The sequence below is a fragment of the Helicoverpa armigera genome, chromosome 10 (assembly GCF_030705265.1).
Source record: "Helicoverpa armigera isolate CAAS_96S chromosome 10, ASM3070526v1, whole genome shotgun sequence".
NCBI lineage: Eukaryota > Metazoa > Arthropoda > Insecta > Lepidoptera > Noctuidae > Helicoverpa > Helicoverpa armigera.
Window position 1 is genome coordinate 5672594 of NC_087129.1, and position 22096 is coordinate 5694689.

At 37.6% G+C, this 22096-nt stretch overlaps 2 protein-coding genes across 9 annotated transcripts; both read left to right on the forward strand.

Moving 5' to 3' along the window:
- Positions 1-593: 593 nt before the first annotated feature.
- LOC110377313 (uncharacterized) lies at positions 594-4070 on the forward strand. The gene is made up of 10 exons (XM_049841008.2): positions 594-661; positions 933-1124; positions 1315-1419; positions 1506-1761; positions 2121-2248; positions 2543-2737; positions 2823-3190; positions 3272-3326; positions 3414-3581; positions 3854-4070. Exons 1-10 carry the CDS (start codon positions 620-622, stop codon positions 4019-4021), a joined length of 1677 nt encoding a protein of 558 aa, XP_049696965.1. The 5' UTR covers positions 594-619; the 3' UTR covers positions 4022-4070.
- An 863-nt stretch (positions 4071-4933) lies between these two features.
- LOC110377332 (cell surface glycoprotein 1) lies at positions 4934-22096 on the forward strand. Of its 8 annotated transcripts, none has more exons than XM_064036459.1 (9): positions 4934-5164; positions 10877-11057; positions 12502-12636; positions 15230-15409; positions 16046-16305; positions 17607-19944; positions 20026-20232; positions 20484-20608; positions 20944-22096. In XM_064036459.1, exons 2-9 carry the CDS (start codon positions 10952-10954, stop codon positions 21718-21720), a joined length of 4128 nt encoding a protein of 1375 aa, XP_063892529.1. In that variant the 5' UTR covers positions 4934-5164; positions 10877-10951; the 3' UTR covers positions 21721-22096. The 8 variants fall into 8 exon arrangements, with proteins under 8 accessions (XP_063892529.1, XP_063892531.1, XP_021191856.3 ...); XM_021336179.3 differs by lacking the exon at positions 4934-5164 and adding an exon at positions 10533-10663; XM_064036461.1 differs by lacking the exon at positions 10877-11057.

Consider the following 22096-nt stretch of genomic DNA (forward strand, 5'->3'; position numbering starts at 1 on the left):
GGCTGTTCAATTATCAGGATTGGTTATGTTAGAAGACACCACGATGCTAGTTTCAACGACTTGACTTAGGCACTCGTGTGCCTTATCCTCCAACACCAATGACGAAATTGATATAGGTACCTACTAAGAAATGCTTCTTACACTTAAGTTGATATATTTCCTCGAATAGCATTCGACGAGCCTTGTCGTCGGGAGCCCAGCTGATGTGTTTACATACGATTTGAAGTGGATGTAGCTTCTAGCTTCTTGACCGTTCAAAAATAACCCACATCCAACATCAATTAGAACATTGAAAAGCATCTTAAATTGAAAAAAAAAATGGTAAGAACATTCGTTTCGGGGAGTCAAAACTACCAACGGAACCTATAAAATTCCTATATGTATGTGTCTAGGTAAAATTTCGAGGAATACCAACCTACTTGATTTCAGAAACAGATTGAACTATTTGAGTTGGAACTCTTTTTACACAGTTCAAAAACTTTGACAGTGGTTCCAAAATTTTTTGTGACATTGACATTGATTGCAAACATTGAGATTTTTCTACATTCTACAGGATCTTCATAATTACATTTTTATTAAATTGTTTATTAGTTTAAGTAGTTGTAAGTAGTTTACAAACATGGCATCTGCAACAAGGGCAGCGAGGGAGCAAAAAGAAATGGTAAAATTTACCTAAGTACTTACTGTCTGTTACTGTACCTAGTAATTGCTGTATTTGGCTCGCCATCAATGTCTCTTGTCTGAGGCTGGTAACTTTGTAAGCCATAGGTATACAACGGAATGCTAAGGTATTAGATATCATAACACTTTACTTCCTAAGGTATTAGAAGCACCAAGTAGGTAACTGTCCACTACTTAAATAATCAGAATTAATAAGGTTCCGTTATCAGATCTGTTATTTTTCTCATTTCCCTTTCAACTTTCCCATTTAGGATCCCGAAGAGATCATGAGACGTAAGTTTCGGGCCAAGTGCCGTTTTAAAGCAGTAGGACGCATGGTGATGGCCAACTGCTACTGGCTGATAGAAGCGGCTGACCAATACGAGGGCGTGGAAGATGTGAAGAGGAGAGTCGCTCAGGCCGTCCGCGGGAAGGCGAAGAAGAAACGCCTTTTGAATATAAATGTTAGAAAATATATTTGTTTATAAGTTTCATATCCCATTCATTTAGTTTAGTTTAGACATGAAGTTCAATTATGTATGTCAATCTTGTCTGAAGAACATCATCAATTCAGTTTCTTGTTAAACCGATTGCCGATCCGATGTCTACCTAAGAAAATTTAATCTAATACTTACAATCGAGCACTATTTTCAGGATAAAGCGCTTCTGAACAAGCCTAACTGTGACAGGACAGACACTGAGAAAAAGTATATTTACCGCATCATTGGCGGACTGAAATGTTTTAAGCGGTATCCTAACGTAAGGGTCAACAAACATAACACTTATTTGTAGCACTTTATTTTCTTAATAAAAAAGTTAAAATGAGTTTTTAATTGCCTTCTCAGCATGTTAAAAAGAAGTTGGCAGCGGTAACGTATTTCAAGTACTACGGTCCAAACCGCGTTATAGTCCGTCAACATCACGATGCTTCTGCGCTGTACTTCATCGTGACGGGTGACGTCACGGTCAGCCAGATGATCTTCGATGAGTTGCTGCAGCAGTACGTGTCTGTGGACATCGGTATCATGCACCCGGGCGACATGTTCGGAGAAGTGTCCTTGTTGCATAATATCCCTAGGACGGCTACGTGTACAACTGTTGGTTAGAAACACAATATTAATTTTGAGTAGGTACAGATTTCGGTATGTGTAGATTTTTTTTTAGTTCATCATCAAGAGACAAAGTCACTTCTGAGGAATCTAGTCTCCTAAAATATTTATAATTTATACCTACCTTTCATAGTATGCCTTAGAAAAGCGAGTTAGCTGTGAAGATTATATCTTATTGCATAAAGCCCTATTTTAATATTCATAACAAAAAAGGAATAATTTGTGCACTAAAGTGCGATGGGACTATCGATCAAACTTCGTTACTTGGTAACAACTGAGCTCTGGAATGTAAAATTTGCCCGCCACAGTTCGTCCGTGGACGTTATCCGAATAACCGCATATCTTCACTAGGTCACTGCGAATTGTTAGCTTTGATGAAGGAAGACTTCAAGAATGTGCTCCAAGCGTCCGTGCAGAAGCAGTGGGATGAAGTTCGGCGTGCCATGTCCGCGTTCAGTTACTTTGATGCACTCGATGAGGTAAATACCTACTCGTAGGGGCAAAAGTTATTTTGGTGGCAATAGAAAGTATGAATGTTGTTATTTTGTAAAAGTATTCGAACTCGGTAATGACTTAATTAAAACCTTAAAAAAACCCTGCACAGTAGGAGCACCTTCCATCTCCGGTGCTAATTTCATTTCAATCCGTTTCATCAGCTGTTTACAGTGACACTGTGATAAGTAAATAAATTAAATTTTAAAATAATTGTACGTATATTTGTAATTAGTAATTTCATATTGAAAGTTCTAAAAAAATGTTATTTTATTTTCCAGGTAGCGAGTCGTGAAGGATGCATCGTTGCAAAAATGAAGACATACAATGCAAACGACATAATATTGGGAGACGGCTGTGGCATTCCCAACTTTATTTACTTCATCTTGTCAGGCCAATGTCAGATGATTGAGACCCTCCAAATCTCGGTCCACACGGGTTGCGGACATACGTCTTACTCTCTTTACGATCCATATGTATGGTTCAATTATACATACATTACTTGCAACTAGATCATCGTATCCTAGAACTAAGATAATATTGACAGTTAACTTTTTATAGGTCCCTAAAGAAGAAAGTGAGCAGGATTTAGATACAAAATATTTTGGTGCTTATAAAGATAAAACTAAATATATGATGCAGTCTGACACCTCGGATATGTCTTCAAGTCGATCAGGATCGAAACGCGCAGAAAGTCTTTTGCGGGACATTAAAAACAGATCCAGTTCTATGACTAAACGAGATAGTATACAAATTATACCAGAGGAGAGAGTGGCCCCGGACGTTCCAGCAGCTGGATCGAATGCAAGCCCAGCTGTGCCTGAAACCATTCCTGAAGAAAATGCTGAAGAAGCCTCGGATGACCGTCGCCAGTCGGTCAAATCTGAAGTGTTGATGCATCCTTCTGAACAACATCGCGAGTCCGTAAGGTATACCTTGCAAGCTTTACCACACATGTTTTTCCTATTACATTGATGGATCTTTATTAACATACGATTTGTGAATTGCAGGTTCAGCGTGCAGCACCCCCCTTTGAAACTGAATATTAAAACCTATTTTATGCAGGTTACTCTGGTTTTTATTTTTGGGAAAGTTTTGTTTGTTCCATATTTGTAAAACGTTTCATTTTTTTTTCTTTTCATTTCTTCGTAGGTGTGCAAGTTTTACCCCGGCTCAACGTTTGGTTTCGGCGAGAATATGCGAGATCGTAGGATTGTTGCAGTAACTCCAGTTGACTGTATGTTGATGCCTAAGATGTGGCTGCTGCAACGGAACACAGCAAACATCTGGTCGCGCATACAACACTTCCTTGAAAAGAAGGTAATTAAATCAGGAAAAGGGTATTCCGCCATTCTTGATTTCAAAATGAAAATTGTTTTAGATGGTATTAAGTTAGATGCAAAATAAACTGTTACCGAGTGTGCCGTTAGCAACTTTACTGTAAATCTAGATTACCATTACCTACATACTGATGCCCTTGGGAAAGGCATGTAAATTACCCCGAGGTATTTGCATTGAAGAAAGTGAAGTGAATGGCTTATCAGTTCACGATCAAGAGCTTTAAGTTTTAAATCCGTTTTTTCTTGTTATAGATACCAACAAAGCGGCAGTTGTTTCAAAGTTTTGTCTCAGAACGTCGCTGGCAAGAATTCCGTGACCAGCTCGTGGGCGACATTGTGGCGAGGTCCAACACCATCAACTGGACCTCCTTGCATGACGTGCCCTATTCTATACGCATGGAGGAGATGGTAGACATTTGAATTCTCTATTAGAAGTTTATGAAGCACGAAATAAAAGTTGTAGAAATAACTTGGTGTTTGAATTGTATCGTCACGTTAGCTATTATCGTTAGGTTGAAATCAATACGTAAGCAGTGCCCTTTACCAAACTATTAACTTACGATCAAGCGATAAAAACTAAGAAGGCTTTTTGTGATTGTTACATTTTTACCTACACCTCTATATTTGGAGTACCTATGGGGGCGGAGGCCCCGTGGATTCATTTTTGCTTCGAAGCTACAATGTCCTTAATTGTAATATCTATTTATAGGACATCTGATAGTTTGGTGACACAAGTTACTTTCGGTTTGAGTGATGAATACGCGGTTGGAATTGTCACGATTAGAGCGTGGGGAGCGCATGATATATCACATTGAATTGGACTATTAGCTCAGATTTCTTCTATTAGTCCAGATGTAAGTACGAAGCACAGTCAACCATTCAAGGGCGCAAAGGTGTGTCACTCCAGTGGCGAGGAAGCAATTTAGTCACCAGCTCTTTTATTAATAAACAGTGCTTGTAAGTAGGTCATGTTTTGCTAAGGAATGGTTTTTATCACCTGACCTAATTTGTAGCTGTTTGGAGTAGAAATATTAAGTATGCGTACCCAGTTACCTTCGTTATTACTGTAGGTACCTAGACCTACTAATGAACAGCGAAAATATCTTGGGATTGTTAAAGCTATTTATCAATTTATTTGATTTCATGTAGTATTTTACAAGAATATTTCCAGTCAACTCTCCTTCAGGCGTAGAAATTTCGCGCATGCGTGAAACGGGACGTTTTGATGGCGTCCGGTAACCTAGGCAACCGGTTTTGGCGGGAAGCGCCCACGCTTGGTCTCGCGGCTCTGGTAGCTAATCCAGCGGAGACATACATCAAACGGCTTACAGCGATAACTAAACACAACATTCGACCGCAGTGCTCCGCCACGAGCGACCGCCGCGCCATACGACGACAGCCCTCGGCTGATCGAAAATTCGCGACTCTTAACAGATGTCTAACGTAAATAAATAAACTAGTTTAGATTTAGGAACGAACGTGTAAACGATACTTAGATCTCAAGAACGAGCTGTCCCAGTAGATTCCTATTGAAGTTGTTTAAATCAGAGCACTATTTAGCAGGTGAGTCAACTTCTATTTTATTATTCAATCGTATGTAGTTCATTGAGAAAAACATTTTAAATATTTATGATGACACGATATTCAATGTCTTATGAATTAAAATAAAATATATAAATATCTAATTTATTAGGTCAAGTACCCAAAAACACTTTGTAAATAGGTTCTGCCTGTATATCTTCTTAGGTAAATACGTGAACTCGAAAAATAGGTACCGAATCATCGTTTTTATGTAGAAATGGACTTTCAAATATTGTGAATATAAAATTTATAGATAACTCGCCACTTTCATGCAAGATAAGTTCTCAGTTTCATCTCGAGGATAATGTACGATATGAGTGTGTATTTAAGTGCTTGCTTGGAAAACTGGTTAGGCAGGTACTTGTTATGGAAAAGCCTTATACATCTTAAATTGCTATTAAGTGTAGGCCTACAAGGTATAAAAGATGCTGAAGAATATTTAATGATTTAACGAACCTTGATCGAAGTTCTATCATAAATACTTATATGAGGGTTTTGTGCGAATAACTGCCTACTTACAGCGTTCAGAAAATACAATTTTATTGTACTTAAACATCGCTAAATATTGATGTAAGTATCGTGTATACAGGTTTATGAGTATACATAAAATAATGTATAAATGAGGACACAATAATACTCACGGAAATGGTTGGGAAGTGTGGAAATCAAGATACTACTAATGGAAAATACCGTCACATAATTTGAGATTTAATCGATGCCCAGATGAAAATATGTCTATGTAGCAACAAAAAGATATCTTAATAAAAATGTACGAATATAACTCAGTAGGTACCTTTTCATCACTATAGTCGTCCAGGTTTAAAAAAAAAACAAAGTATTTTTAGCCAAAATGTTTGCTGTAAAAATGGTCGTTAACTCAATCTCCACACACTTAACTCAATTGACAGTCAGTTGTTAGTTGTAATGGAATAATCTTCCTATTGTGATACAAGGCTGGCTGGTGTGCAAAACATTTTAGAGCCTTTTATTCGTAAATATTGGATTTACTGAAGTAATATTTACATGTGAGAACGGTGCGTGTGTCACGCGTCCGTTTGACTTTTTGTAGAATAAGTTTCAAGGATTTTGCTAGATGTTACATATTTTTTACAGTAGTTCCCAGAAATTGTTATTTTACATTGTATATTCCTTTCCAATAATCCAATACCTAGTAATTTCACTCTGTATGTAAATACTTAAGTACACAGAAGATTACAGTGTTACAGCCTTTGTACATTAGTGATACTAACCACTTGCTATTTACTTATACTATGTTGATGAAATAGGTTTATTATACGTTCTTAGTGGGTGAATTATACTGGTCACTGCAGTATGACAGTAGTCTTACAGACAATGTAAGTTCTATAGTCGTAGATTACGATACGACAAGTGTTACATTCTAACATTATACTAGTAGCTAAGATTAGTTCTTATCTTACATTTTACACACATAAACTTCATCATGTTTCTTCTTAACGCTGATTGAAGACTACAAGTAGCGAGTACTAGATACTTATTTGTATTTGCATACACATGTCAAACAGTTTACGAGTATTGTTGTATTTGTTTGTCAATCAATAACTGACCACGTATAACTGAAGAAGTCAGAGTAACTTGATGGAAAGCTATTCGTGTGTCACGGGAAAATTACCTACCCGATAACTTATTTGTCTATTGATTCTTGAGAGACTTTGTTGTCGGCTCCGGCACGTGAAATGACCTAATATTCAAATATACACTATCAAAGGATCCGTGTTTACCATCATAGGCTTGATTGTAATAACGACCTTAACATTTCGACCTCAGCAAAATGTTTCCTGATGGTGTTGTAATGAAATGCATGCGCTCGTCGCGAACGAAATGGTCGATGACGACATGCTCGGCCCCAGCCACTGCCGGACAGGTTATCGGCAAATGAGCTCAATTGAGACAACACTCGTGCTCTGATAAAAGGCTGTTATTGGATAACTGAAGCTAGACAACAGTATGCACTCAATGTCAAATTAATTAATACTAAGTTATTAACAAAGCGATATATTTAACTATAGGTATGCTGCAAGCCATTTGTAGGTAATCTGAAATAAATAACTGCGGTTACTAACGACTCACAAAGTCAGCCTTGAAGCATTTGTCATTGTTATTGTCAAGGACTGAAAAAGGGCATCAAAACAAAGTATCATAAATATACATTTCTGTAGTCGTGTACCATGAAAGAAAAAGCATTCATGTAAAAGTTTGTATATTCGCGAAGGCTTGAGGACGCGACGGATGGCCCAAATACGATTTTATTCATTTTTCACGACGACAGTGACTCGTACGAGCTGGCACTGAATTAGCTTTTCTTTCAGCCCGTGACGTTCAATATATCTACCTATGTTTTATAAATCGTTGTTATTGTTATATGTACGTACATATGTTGGAAAGATGTTGTTTTGTATGTAGAGAAATGATGTCAAATGTTATTAATTCACACAGTACGTAAAACCACAAACCACTCAGTCGAGATAGGATAGGTACCTATAGCCGTGTTATTATTCGTTTAACAATATCTTTCTCACTGAACAATAACATGAATTGATACATATTATTAAAGATAAATATTTAAAAATTAAATAGATAATTCCGATAATTCTGGGAAAATAAGAAAGTCGATGGTACAAATGGAGTTGAGGAAAGAAGTAATAAATAATAATGCTGATGCAGTTTATAACCAAAGGGCATTGCCTTGAAGCCTACCTCTACCTATCATTAATGTTATTTTTCCTATGATGTACATATTTGTTAACACACATTAAATAGTTAAGGCTACTGGAAAGATAACCGAAAAGTGAAACTTTTTAACATGGAAGTACCTGTTACCTTTAATGTAATCGACCTTAATAAAAATCGAAGGAGCCTGAACTCCGGTAAAACAGGTTCGTTTGCCCATTAAAAAAAAAACGAATTACGAAATACTGTTCGAATCAGTTTTACACAAATAAATATAAAATACGAAGGCACCTAAGTAACAACAGAAAAGTAGGAAAATGTGGAAATCTTCATTTAACCGTTAACTGGCTTCAACATTACAAATGTTCCTTTGAAAAGGGAATGACAATACTATTGTTAATAGAAGCTGTTTTTACTGTTGACTATCCTACACACATGATTGTATTTTCCAACCATACGCTACGTAGGAACAAAATAAATCAGTACTTAACAAACCTGTCACTCAGGCTTTAGGGATGTGGGCGACGCACGAAGGCGTTCAATGAGCAACCCAACTAGTTTTACCTTATAAATACTGTATGGTGGCAATTGATTTAGCGATATCATGCATTATGATCACCATTGTTTTGTAAAGGATACAACTCCTCCCTTTCATCAATATTAGCTCATTGGTAATTTACTAATTCTTATTCAGTTACTGCGGATTACAATAACCGATCCATTCGAGATTTTGACGTAAGCTCCGTACAAACCCGGGGTTGCGGGATTGTTCGAAAGAGTTACCGCGGCCCTGGTACATAAAAGGCCTACGAAGGAACACGAAGGTTTTTAGTCAGTAAGAGTCTGGCACTCCATCACCGCTGCTAACCAACAGCGGGAGGGTTAATTTGATGTCTTTTGATGTCGTTAAAAAAAAAGCTCCGCACAAACTATCTCTAATCGAAAAACAATAGATTGATCAGTTACCTATTGTAATCCGCTATAAATTATACATAAAGCATCATTATAGGATCTTAACGAGATTTTAACCATATAAAATACTATAGTAGGTGCTTACTTATGTCGTAACAACTTTCAAGTTTTGTTTTAATATTGTCAACGCTTTCACGGAATTAATTTATTGAAGTCCCGCTATCATTATTTTATAGGAAGTGATAGTTTAGGTTCTTATTTAAAATGTAAAAGTTGAGAGCTTAATTTATTTAAATTATATTATTAAAATAAATCCGTCTAGATATGCTACGACTTTCTTAATGAAATTGCAAGAATTGTGACCGAGGGTTGATGATGAGGTTGATTGGTCCGATATAACTGCTTTGAAGAAAATATCTGAAAATTAGACGTAATTTTATAAAATAAAAACAGTTTTTTTAATGTTTTGAATTTTAGATACCTAATGCATAAAAGATTAGATTTGGATTATCGAGTTACGGCCATGTGATAAAAAACTTAATAAGGCATAATGTTGTGGTCATCTTTAATTTTAAAAGGAGTTTGTTAGTTTTTCTGTTTGCATTTTAATGCTATTAACTTTGACACCGAAAATAGAACTAGCCATTTGGTTTTCCTTAAAAATCTTCAGAACGTTATGCAAATGGTATGTACCAGTGTGGTATGTTTCTACGCAGAAAGTGTTTTTTACCACTGCAGAAAAGAAATATTTATAAACCCTTGTATCCTTTACTGAAAAAGGGGCAGTAAAAACCATTTATAACACGGCCTTATATCGTTTTACTACAGTAAACGAACCGGATGTGAAATAAATATGTAGGTCTGCCATGGGTATGCCACGCATGTTAACTTATGTCACGTAAACTGTACCTATAAGGAATTACAACTTTCTACCTAGATTTTTGCGAAACGATAGAATCTATCCATATAAGTCTGTATGTGGGACAAACTCAATTCTTGTTATTCTTTAATGTATTATTCTTTATTCTCTTTTCAAAACTATACTAGTTTTCTAGCTATCGAGCCTATTTGTCTTATTTTAGTGTGTTGATTGGTTCATAGTTTTCCGACTTTTCGTGTGGGAGTTATAACTCTAACGGCTCTTTAATTGCTCAGATATTTTGCTGTATTACTTTAAATGATTTATGTGCAATTAATTGCATAGTTTGCCTTTGTTAATGTAGTAAGTATATGTAGACTTTCTACTTATATTTAAGCAATTTTTGTAATTTTGTCTTTTCAGTAGTCAGTTCGAATCCTACTTTTCATACTTATAATTACAACACGTTTAGAGTCTTATTTTGAAATACATAACAACAATATATGCAAACAAACCTCACTATGGAGAACCTAAGCTAAATGGTTCTTTATTTTTTTAATGTGGCGTTTACAAATATTATAGTTATCTAAATGACCAAATTGGATGCATGACGACACCTCGACGCGTGAGGTGATCTGAGTTAACAAAGCAATCAACAGAATTAAACGAGATAGGTATATTAATCAAAATAGTTTTAATGCTAATTTATCAGCAAGTACCCGGAGAAAGACGACCTCTTTTACGTAAATGCTAAAGATAAAAACGATATGTCACGCGTCAGATTTTGACACATTTTATACATAATACGATAATTTTATTGGGAATTGATTAATTATTTTTACCTGATTTTCCTATGGCTTGTGCTTATTAAATTAAAATCAAACATTCTTATACGTTATTTATAATTTCGAAATACTTTTAATCATAGGTTGTTGTGGTGAAGTTAAAACGAAATGAGTAAAACTACGCAGCAAACGAGTCCACCAAACCAAACGATTCCAGTAAACTCCACATTTATTTTTATGTTTAGGTTCTAAACAGTAGTTCAATTTGCTTAAAAATCGTGTATCATGTGTACATGACATATTTTTCGTAAAACAACATTAAATTAATATTTACATCGTCACCACGACAAGCGCGTAGAATCTGATCATCTACATTTAGAATTTCATCACTACGAGTAGAAGCTAGTCTAAAGAAAAATGATATTTTAGGGGTATTTAAGACCTGTGAAGCCGGTACGAACATCTTCGTCGCTCTCGAAGAGTTTTTTTCCGTGTGAGGGTCCAATGGGAGTGCGGCAGAACCCCTGGACTCCGACAACTCGCCGTGGCCCCATCGCAGCCGAGGCGTCTAGTCCGGGACCAGCTGTTGTATCACTTCCTACACTTATAGGTAACATTGTAGCATCCAGTATTGTAGCAGTGCATGCAAAGTAGCCGCAGTGCTAGTGTGATCATGTCGTATTTATAGGCATAATCTCAGAACGTAGAGTTAAACAAGTCAAGTACAAGTTTTCAAGCAACCAGTTTTAATAAAAATAGTAGCTATTTGAAATTCTTAATTCCAAGAATTTAAAAAGATTGATTGACAAATCTTACATACCTAATACATATATTAATTTTATTTAAGATACAGATGTGTAAAAAATAAGATATATGACGAACACAATATGAAATTATAATGAGCTGATCGAGAACGAAAACGTGTAGTTTAAACATGTGTCCGAATTAAATAAAATGGTGGAAATTCCAGTGTTTTCTTATGTAAAGCAGCGATTGTTTACAATATAACATGAAGTTGGTACAATGGTAATGTAGTATTTATTTAGTATGTTTAAGTTTGCGTGGTGTCGGTATGGTCATTTTCTTTGGTGGCATTATTTCGTCCGTATTGTTCACGTTGCGTCGGTCTCGTGCGCTCGCGCTTACGTCACCCATCCCACACCAATAGAGGTTGTGTTTTGAGTTGTGAGATTATCGCGCACCGCAAGCACCGGCCTTGCTCGTCCCCTGTGTTGATATACAAAGTGAGATCATACTTATTATGTTATTCGCCAAATAACTTCGCACACTTATTTTTAGTTTTATTGCTAAGTAAATTAGATTGATTGGAATTGTGTTTAGCACTTTATTCTACGGATTCTTTAGTATGTGAGTATTTTAATATTGCACAAGCACGTACCTAATAATGTTATTCGCACCTTCAAGCAATAGTAGCACTTAGTGTTTATTGTATAAGGCATAGTTTAGTAGAAAAGCTTTTAAAATTTTCTAGGAAGTATCATCATCTCTTAGTAAATAGGTGTTTTGGTAAGAGGCGTAGGCGAAAGCATTGACCCTGTCCAAGGTGAGGGCTATCAGTGCGTGCGGTACACAATATGGTGTGACATTGACCAAGCGAGAGCAATTACTTAGTATTATAGTTATGTTATAGATACATGCGGATTCTGCTTATTTTTGGTTTTACAAATTTTTACTAAAAATAAAGGATTTTTGGTTTAAAGGAATTAGGTAAATGGTTAATAGTATGTTTTTAAATGTTTTTTGTGAAAAATGTATTTTCTTAAGGACATTTTCTTACTAGATGCATATGCTTCTGCGAATACTTTTTGACTTTTTCGTCCAAATTGTTTATCTACAAGATTTTCAGTAGTTACAGTAGTTAGTACCTATAATTAGTGAGTAGAAGAAAGGAGGAAAAGCTTGAAGAAACCAATTTTCTGTTTAATGTCAATTTTGCAATATTTTCAATATAAACAGGGTTGAATTGACACCCAAACGCTTATGAATGCACTTACCAAAGTCCTTCCTTAAATAAAGTTATTCCTATTATCCAGGTAAACCACCGCAAGAATCGCGCAGACCTCGTGCTCCAGCTTTCACCTTCGGCCATAAGCTCGATCCACCTGGCACCAACTCCAAAGCTGGCCCTGGACCTGCTACCTACAACACAGAAGGAATGACGGCTAAAGGTGAGTTAAAACCTCAACCAGTTTACCCCAAAAAAGCGCAAAAGAGAAATTTTTATACTGTATTGTGCCAGTTAAGTGAATCGATGGCATCCAATCCATAAAGGAGTCGCGTGTTCTGTGGTTGTTTTGCCAAAACTACTTACCAAATCGCCTGCCTACGACAGTCACATCATTTGGGCGTCAAAGCGCTCGTTTGGAGCCTATAAAATCTGACCGATGTTGCTTAGAATAGTTATTGAAAAACACCAAAATTATCCGCATATACTGATGCACGGTTAATCTTTACTTCCTATAATGGAGGTATAAAAACATAAACACCTAGGTCAAACAGCTTGACCGCCTAATTGGTATTATATTGATTTTAAATTGCTGACCTCGCCCACTGGTCGGATACCACGTAACTAGTGGAGCACATCCAGCTTGACGACTGTAACGTATGGAGCAATCGAATTTACTTGTTCTTAGCTCGTATAATAGTATCGTGGGCAGCCGACAGCAATTGTCGTTTACTGGATAATTGCACGGGTTACCTATACTCGAGTAAAGCCGTTTATCTTTCTATAGACAATTATACAGTCTGCCGCCCACGAATTATACGCAGCATTTTATTCGTCTTGATCATTTGCGGTCTTAATTACCTCAGTATCCACGAGTATCTGTCTTTGTATATATATGCTATAACATTTGGCTCACTCAAAAGGCCTTGTGGATTGACAGAAATCAATATGGCTTCCAGAAAATTCAGTACCTTTAGTTACATTTTTGTTTTTATCGTGAATCACGTTGCGACACATAATCTGTAAGTGGGCCATGACTGCAGTCTAATTTGCATAACCGATGTCGTCTGCAGTATTATTTCATTCCTTACCTTAGGCATTTAAAGTATTTTAAGTAGTTACGTGACTATTTCCATTTACTAAGTATGTACTTACTGCAGATATCCTAGCCATTATTTTTCTGGTATTTAAATTTGAATAAATTAAAATGTTAAATGTAAATAATTTTAAATATTGTAAATAAACCGGAGCGACATTATGCGTAGGCTAGAGTTTTTTTTTCAAGTTCCCTCATGGTCGGCTCTGATTCAACAAATAAATTGTCATTGAATTCTGTTTGCTATTTACAATGTCATTGACTCAAAACACAAAGCGTTAGGTGGAAAATAGATTCAATGGTTCTGATTTGGTCTAATCTATACGCCTATTCATGTGAGTGATTACGCACAATTTTACCCTTCAGTCTGACAGTCATGGCTAAAGTTAATTTAGCTAATATCAACCTGTTTTGGTTACCAAATTAGCAACACTTAAATCATTTATTAAAACCGGTATAAATCGTATCAAGAATGAATGTAATACCATACGTAGATATCGCGTTCATTTATGTTTATGTTCTTAATTGGAGAATTACTGTGGCATTGGATGATCGAACAGTTGCTAAGTTTCTCCGGCTGCGACTGCATTTGGCTGATGTCGCCAAATAAGTCCGTATGTGCGAAGGTGATCGGCTGTCGGTGAGTCAGAGGCTTCGTGTAGGTGCCGAACGGACCCTGCCTGCGACGGTCCTATACAGGCTCAGTCGCGCATCCAACTCGCTCCACTCGATACTACAACGTTCCTAGGGCTTGTTCAAACAAGTTGTGTTTAGGATATCAGTGCTTTCGAGTGCAGTGTTTCACTTGCAGCTGAGAGGATTTATTTGGTAAATTATTTTAATATCGTTTTATGAAATTGTTTTTGATAATTTACTTTCCAAAATGTATATATAGGAGTATTGTGAAGTATTAGGACATTATGAAGGTTTTCTCTGACAGTTGGCACTAAAACTGATAAAATAATTATCATTTAACAAACTATCTTTTATAACAGAAATTGTTATCCAATAGCTTTAACTGCAAGTAAAGAGTCGACTCTTAAAAATACAAGCTTTAGGTTTACAGTTTACAAGTTCGTGCTAAGTTAGCATAAGTCAGTCCAAGAGCTTATTATGATTTCTTTATTGTTTTACTTAAGGTTTAAACAATGCAACTGTTTGTGCCAGTCTTATTTAATAAATAAAATAAAAACTAGACATTTAAAGCGACTATATAAAATGACTGTAGATAGGACCGTAAAGCACAAAGGGTAGGTAGTCACAGGGGGTAAATTGGCACGTGCAATATGGGCAAGGCCTAGTAAGTTTATGTTATACTTAAATAGCTTTAAACAGAAGGACGGATTGTTCAATAGGATAGGAGGGAATTTTATTTTTATTCTATGGAATAAATATTTAAGTTCGACAGGCATTGTAAGGAAAATAAGACAAAACCAGTCTTAACTATTTAATACTGTCATATTTCTGAATTGTCTTAAATTATGTATACCGTTCAAGTGTAAATAAATTATATTATTGTCAATCTTTAATTATATTCTGTGTAAAGCATTTTTTGTGGTTTATTTACACAAGTCACATACAATTCCCTCATATAAAAATATCATAACGTCTGTACTTGAACAGAAGGTTATGATGTTGTCAAGACGTAAATAATACTCATTGAATATAATATGTGATAAACAATAGTTATGTACGATGTCTCGCTTGATCGAACAAGCAGGGCGGTCCGGAGCGCCGGCGGCGTCCCTGCACGGTCGCTGGCCGCCGCCGCGCGTGGCTCCGACTCCTGCGCCGTGTGACTACGAGCCCATCAAGGCGGTCCGTGCCGTCTACGATCACGCTCCGGCCTTCTCCATCGGCCTGCGAGTTAGCCCCCCTCAGCCCGGCGGCAAAACGCCAGGTGTCCTCACGACCTTTCCGTAGCATGCTCTGCCTTTGGGCATGTAGTTGAACTCGCTCCTCATTACCTTCATGTTGATTTACTGTATTTGTAACTGTAGGTCAGAAGAGCATGCATATTTCCTGTATAGCTATAGCAGCACATATGCGTCGATATTCGTTGATGTAGTTACATTTAGCTTGTATTTAGGTATGGATTTGCGTCGCTGACTTTATTTTTAACTTGAGTTTGTTTTCATGTAGTCTTGAGCTCATTCGAAAAGATTGTTGCTGTTGCTGTCTTTCTTTTATCTGTTATTGTATTTGTCATTGTTTATTTTCAACTGTGTTGCCGTATTTGAAACCTAAAGCTGTTCAAGGACCAGTCATTATCTAGCTTCCCAGATATTCATTATTGTTCGATGCCTGATGTCATTTTTATTTTTTATTCATTTGATGTTTTAGTGACACATTGTTTTGTTCACTTATGATTTATTACTCTGCTTTGTGGGCACTTATGTACTTCTACCATTAGGTAATCACGCAGTTGATAGACGTTTACTAGAACTGCTCAAACTATTGATCGATTATAAACTTATAAACTTTTTACTAACTTATAAACGGTCATATTATAAACTTTTGACTGTATCATTTTCAGCCCCGAATACATACTCCATGCCCCCGGTGCTTGGAGAAGCAAAAGAGGGAGGTAAACGCGCTGCTCCAGCGTTCAGTATCACAGGACGTGGTAAGACCTCGGAGTCCAAGATCCCGCTACCGGGACCTGGCACCTACACTACTGACAAGGCATCTGCAGTGCTCACCAAGCGCCCGCCTGCCTACACCATCGCGCCGAGACGAGAGCCGAAACCACCGACCGCTATCGTACCCGGACCCGGCGTCTATTGCCCCGAAAAGGTAAAGCCAAACAGATTTATCATTATCGACTAACATTACTAGTGGTCTGTAGATTTTGATGTTTGGCAATTAATAATGTTACAAGAATTCACTAACAAAAAACAAAATTCGTCATCCAAACCAGTGCTTGCATAGTTCATTCAAGGATTTAAAATGTTAAAACCACGGGAAAAGCTAACAGATTTAAAATCATGACAGAATAATAAATCATCCATGATGTCATGTTTTACCTCATTTCATCCTTGAATATTACATTCTTAATAAACTGTTTCATATTATGGCATTCATTTAGAGAAAAATAACTGTGACCAATCTAAGTATTTTATGTTGTCCCGTCTCTGTTTTATTGCTTGAATTAATCATTGTCTGTATTACCTATGTGAAATAGTCCGAGTCGAGGCGAGGTGAATGATGTCAGCGCGCTCGTGAATTTTGTGCATAAATTAATGTCAGAATTGAATGCTTCCTAAACTCACTCCACGCGGAAGCTTGCTTGCAGTGCCGGCTACGCCCGCACGGAGGGTTAGATAGCTAGTGGGCGCGCATTTGCAACTAACATTTTGACGACATGAGCCTTCCGCCTACTAATATCGACTTTGACTAATGCTTCATAATACTCATGTTACGTAGAGCATGTAAACTGGAGACTTAAAATACCTACTGCATAATGCGGTTTCTTTCTGACTCTTATCAGAAAAAGGTTTTGGATGCTCCTGTTTAAATGCTCTATAAGCTTTGCCACTTACTACGTCATTGCATACTAACGTTTGGGGGTGGGTGGCAGGTGTGCGTGAACCTGCCGTGGGCGCCTGCGCATACGTTCGGCATCCGGCACTCGCGGTTCGCGGGCCAGGCCGTGCTTCACCCTGCACCTGAGGGAATCGCCGCCTAACCAACATCTAGCTGTAACAACAACTATTCATCCACTTCACCATACGCCACCATGCTTTTGGGGAGTTAAGAACTTGTGATCGTTCTAGTGTATTTATTTATTTTGTGATGTATATAAAATTGATTATTAAAATATTCTTCTAAAAAATCAGTTTAACAATAAAATTATGTATTATCGCAAAAATTAATATTTAACATATCTAATCCTACTTCTAACCATTATTATTTTATTACTCTGGGAAATGGTTGGGCAATAATAACTGCATGTTTTCGCTGCTTCTTCTGATCGTCTACTAACAAGGTACTTATATAATTTATATATTTGTCTTTATTTTATGTAAGTTATTGAGATATTTCATGGAGAAGAATAATTAATTACATGTTTTCAATCATAATTTCTGTAATTCCAGGGTAAAAGAACAGTGCGTGAAAAAACTGCAAGAAGCACCATTTCAAGAAAGATGAAGCTTGAAAAATCCGAACAAGTTCCTGCACCTAACGCTTACTGCCCTGAAAAGGCAGATAGATTACTCAGAGAAAAGTCACCAGCATTTTCATTTGGGACTAAGAGCGAAATTGTTAAAGTACATAATGCACCGGCTCCAAACATTTATTCCCCAGAAAAATCTATTAATTCACTCAAACATGGACCTAAGTATACATTGGCGGGGAAAGGTGTCGCCGAGAAGCATGATGTGACTCCTGGCCCAAACTATTATAGTCCTCAAAAGGCTGATAAAATACTACATGAAAGTTCCCCTTCATATACGATGCGTTCTAAAGAAGTGGTTGAGAAGTTTGAGCAAACACCAGCTCCAAATGTTTACTCACCAGAAAAGTCGATACACATGTTGAATGGTGGACCTAAGTACACTATATCAGGCAAAGGAGTTTCTTCTAAATTGGCTGAAACTCCCGCACCAAACAGCTATTGCCCCGAGAAGGCAGACAAAGTTCTGCACGAAAGCTCCCCAGCTTATACATTCAGGATTAAAGAACAAACTGTTTTTAGGAGTGAATCACCAGCGCCTAACGTGTATGCACCGGAAAAATCGATGCATATGTTAGACAGTGCCCCTAAATTTACAATAAGCGGTAAAGGGCATAGTGACAAAATAGAAAATACTCCAGCTCCTAATGCTTACTGTCCGGATAAGGCAGATAAAATCTTGCACGAGTCATCACCAGCGTATACGTTTAGAGCAAAAGATCAGGTCGTCAAAATTGACAACACCCCCGCACCAAACGTGTATGCACCAGAAAATTCAGTTTTAATGTATCACAGTTCACCGAAATATAGCTTGGGAGGAAAAGGTCATACGCCTAAAACGGATTATGTACCTGCTCCTAATGCGTATAATCCTGATAAATCTGATAAGCTGCTGCACGAGTCATCTCCGTCATATACTTTCAGACCCAAATTTGATACTGATAAGCCAAGTGATACACCAGCGCCAAACAATTACGATCCACACTTATTGGATGGAACTCCCAAATTTAGCATGTACGGTAGAGGCCATGATGCCAAGCCATCAGATACTCCTGGGCCCAATGTCTATGACCCTCATTTACCTGATGGCACACCTAAATATACTATGGGAGGAAGAGTTCCTGAAAAGAAAGTATCTGATGTACCCGCTCCAAATGCATACGATCCCCACTTGCCTGATGGAACTCCAAAGTTCACTCTTGCTGGTAGAGGGCATGAGGGGAAGCCATCTGATACCCCTGGGCCAAACAGCTATGATCCTCATTTACCTGACAATTCCCCGAGATACACAATTTCTGGAAAAGGCCACTCTGGCAAACCTTCTGACACACCCGGCCCAAATGTTTATGACCCTCATTTGCCTGATAATTCTCCCAGGTACACTATTTCAGGAAAAGGACACTCTGGCAAACCTTCTGATACGCCTGGACCGAATGTTTATGATCCACACTTGCCTTCCAATACACCCAAGTATACCATTTCAGGTAAAGGACCAGCCGCTAAGGTCTCAGATTATCCTGCGCCTAATAAATACGATCCACATATTTTAAATGGTACACCGAAATTTACTATGGGTGGTAAAGGGCATCCCGGAAAAGTCGAAAACTATCCAGCTCCAAATGCATACAACCCTGAGAAAGGTGATAAGGTATTGTTGGAGAGTTCTCCAGCATACACATTTAGAATTAAACATCCAGGCCACAAACCAGAAGATACTCCTGGCCCCAATTCATATGATCCTAGCAAGTACGACTACATGTTGGATGGAGCACCTAAGTATACATTTGGTACAAAAGGTCCGGCTGATAAGCCATCAAACAATCCCGCTCCCAATGCTTATAGTCCCGAAAAAGCCGACAAAATTCTTCATGAACATGCGCCAGCATATACGTTCCGACCAAAAATTGATACTGATAAAATCTTCAACACCCCAGGCCCGAATGCTTATAATCCCGAAAAGGCGGATAATGTCACTCATGACCACTCTCCTGCTTATTCTTTAGCCCCAAGAGGCAAAGAAGGTAAAATTAACGATACACCCGGGCCCAACGTATACGATCCTCAGAAAGCTGATAAGATTCTGCTAGACAGTGCACCAAGATACTCGTTCAGAATAAAGACGAATCCCCACAAACCGGACAATGTCCCTGCACCCAACAGCTACAATCCCGACAAGGCAGACAAAGTGTTAATGCATTCTTCTCCTCAATACACGTTCAGAATCAAAACTGATACCGTGAAGGCCGCGGACACTCCAGGTAAATAAACCAATCATTACTTTTATTTTTAAATAACTATTTTCATGAGCGATCTTACATTTCTTTGTCAATATATTCTAGCTCCGAATTCCTACAATATCCCAACGCCTGTTGAGACTCCGTTATACACGATCTCGGGTAGACATAAGGAACCGATAGACGAGCGGCTGAAGGTGCCTGCTCCCGGTACTTATAACCCCGAGAAGGGTTACAAGTTTATGTTGACCTATTCTCCACAGCACACTTTTGGTATTAAAATACATACAACTAAATTCGCTGATACCCCCGGTGAGTTTACAAGATAGCCTGGAGATAGTGGTGTTACTAATCACAGTAACAAAGCATGGCAGATGATGAACTAATAAATATTTATTTATTATTGGAACAATTGTAACAAAATTATGCAGTGGGTTTAACATTTAATGCTGTAGGGCAAAAAGAATACCACCAAGATATTAATCACCTATAACAAGAAGACTGGGAAGAAATGTTGGTAATATTTAGATTAAAAACTAATACCATTGTTGAATGATTTTCAGCTCCGAATTCATACCGCATCCCGTCAGTGTTGGACACTCCGGTGTACACGATATCGGGACGCCACAAGGTGCCCGTGGACGATCGCACGCGAGTGCCCGCGCCTGGCACCTACTCCCCCGAAAAGGTAAATCAAATTCCTATTGCAATAAATACGTCCAATGCTTTATCTAGTCGCGATGTATGTGCATAGTTCGCAAACTTGTAGAAGAGTTGAATTCCCATGTTACATTTGTGTGTATTTTATTTTATGTATTGTCGGTATTATCAAACCAGATTCCTTCGCTTTTATTTACGTTTAACCTATACAAGGTTAAACGTAAACTTATTGTACAGTTATGTATTATTGGTCATATGTTAATATATACTTTACACTGGAATAACACATACCTAAACACGATAAATATGTTGTGATTTTATTTAACAACGCATATTGATTTATGTTGTATTTTGTGATTTCAGGTGCAGGTCAACAGAACGCCTCAAATAACTTTCGGTATCAAACACTCACCTTTATTAGGACAGCTGAAGCCTATTGAGCCGAAGCGTCCAGTTGAGAGAACAACCACGACATCTACCGGTAACTCTAGGGAGGTCACTCAAGTGCAAAGAACTGTTATCAAACAGAATAGGGAGCAGATTGATGATAACAGGAATGTCAACCAACAAATAGTAGACTCTTATGAAACAAACGAAGTATACACACCCGCACACCTGACCCAAGTGAGACACGACAGTGAAATTCGAAGCTCCACTGTTTCTCCCGATCCAATTCAACACCAAGAAACTCTTACACAGGAAATTGTGTGGGTTCCAGAGAAACCTATCCGTCGTGGCTCTTACACTATCGAAACAAATGACGGTAATGGATATTCTGAGCACTATCAAAACAGTGAGATCATTCCCGTTGAGAATGGAGTTATTAGGACCGCGGAACAGGGAGAAAGAGGTGGCAGGTGCACTGAAGAAAGGAGTAACGAAGTGATTAGAAGGGAAGGCTTCGAACAGAATATTGAAAGGAATGTGAGGAATGCAAGTGCTCACGAGAAGAAGCAGGCAGCTACTGAAGAAGTGCGTTCCAACACTGATGTCCAAAAACTTGCCAACGGTGGTATTTCTAAGACAACGACCACAACTACTATTAGAAAGGTAGGAACCGCGGCCAGAACAGCCAACGAGTCGACTGCAGTCACCCGCACCGCTACTGTTGTGACGTCACGCGACATTGGTGTCAAGTAACTCGAGCCGATTAAACATAACCATTTAGCTGTAGTATTCGTCCTACCAACATAAACTAATAATTATCTTTTAAATATTTTTGAATGATTAACCATTGTAAGTCGCCTTTGATCCTTTTTTATGATTATGAAAGCTTTATTCTACTAGCTATTAATGCCAGCTATATTTATTAATTTATTTACCATTATTTCGATTCGTTTTTCTATGCGTATTATAGAAAAGTGAAATCTCTTGATTTACAATTTTACTCGTTTTTTTAGAAATATCTAACTTTTAAGAAATTTTATTTACAGTAAAATGTTTTGTTTTACTTTTAACCTTAAGCACTAATATTGTTATACGATGAAAATTTTATTAATAAAGTTATTATTACGTA

Coding starts and splice junctions, on each gene's coding strand:
- LOC110377313 (XM_049841008.2), top strand. CDS start 620: ATGGCATCTGCAACAAGGGCAGCGAGGGAGCAAAAAGAAATG. Junction 662..932: donor CGAGGGAGCAAAAAGAAATG/GTAAAATTTACC, acceptor TTTCCCATTTAG/GATCCCGAAGAGATCATGAG. Junction 3,327..3,413: donor TTAAAACCTATTTTATGCAG/GTTACTCTGGTT, acceptor ATTTCTTCGTAG/GTGTGCAAGTTTTACCCCGG.
- LOC110377332 (XM_021336179.3), top strand. CDS start 10,616: ATGAGTAAAACTACGCAGCAAACGAGTCCACCAAACCAAACGATTCCA. Junction 10,664..10,876: donor CACCAAACCAAACGATTCCA/GTAAACTCCACA, acceptor ATGATATTTTAG/GGGTATTTAAGACCTGTGAA. Junction 12,637..15,229: donor AGAAGGAATGACGGCTAAAG/GTGAGTTAAAAC, acceptor TCGAACAAGCAG/GGCGGTCCGGAGCGCCGGCG.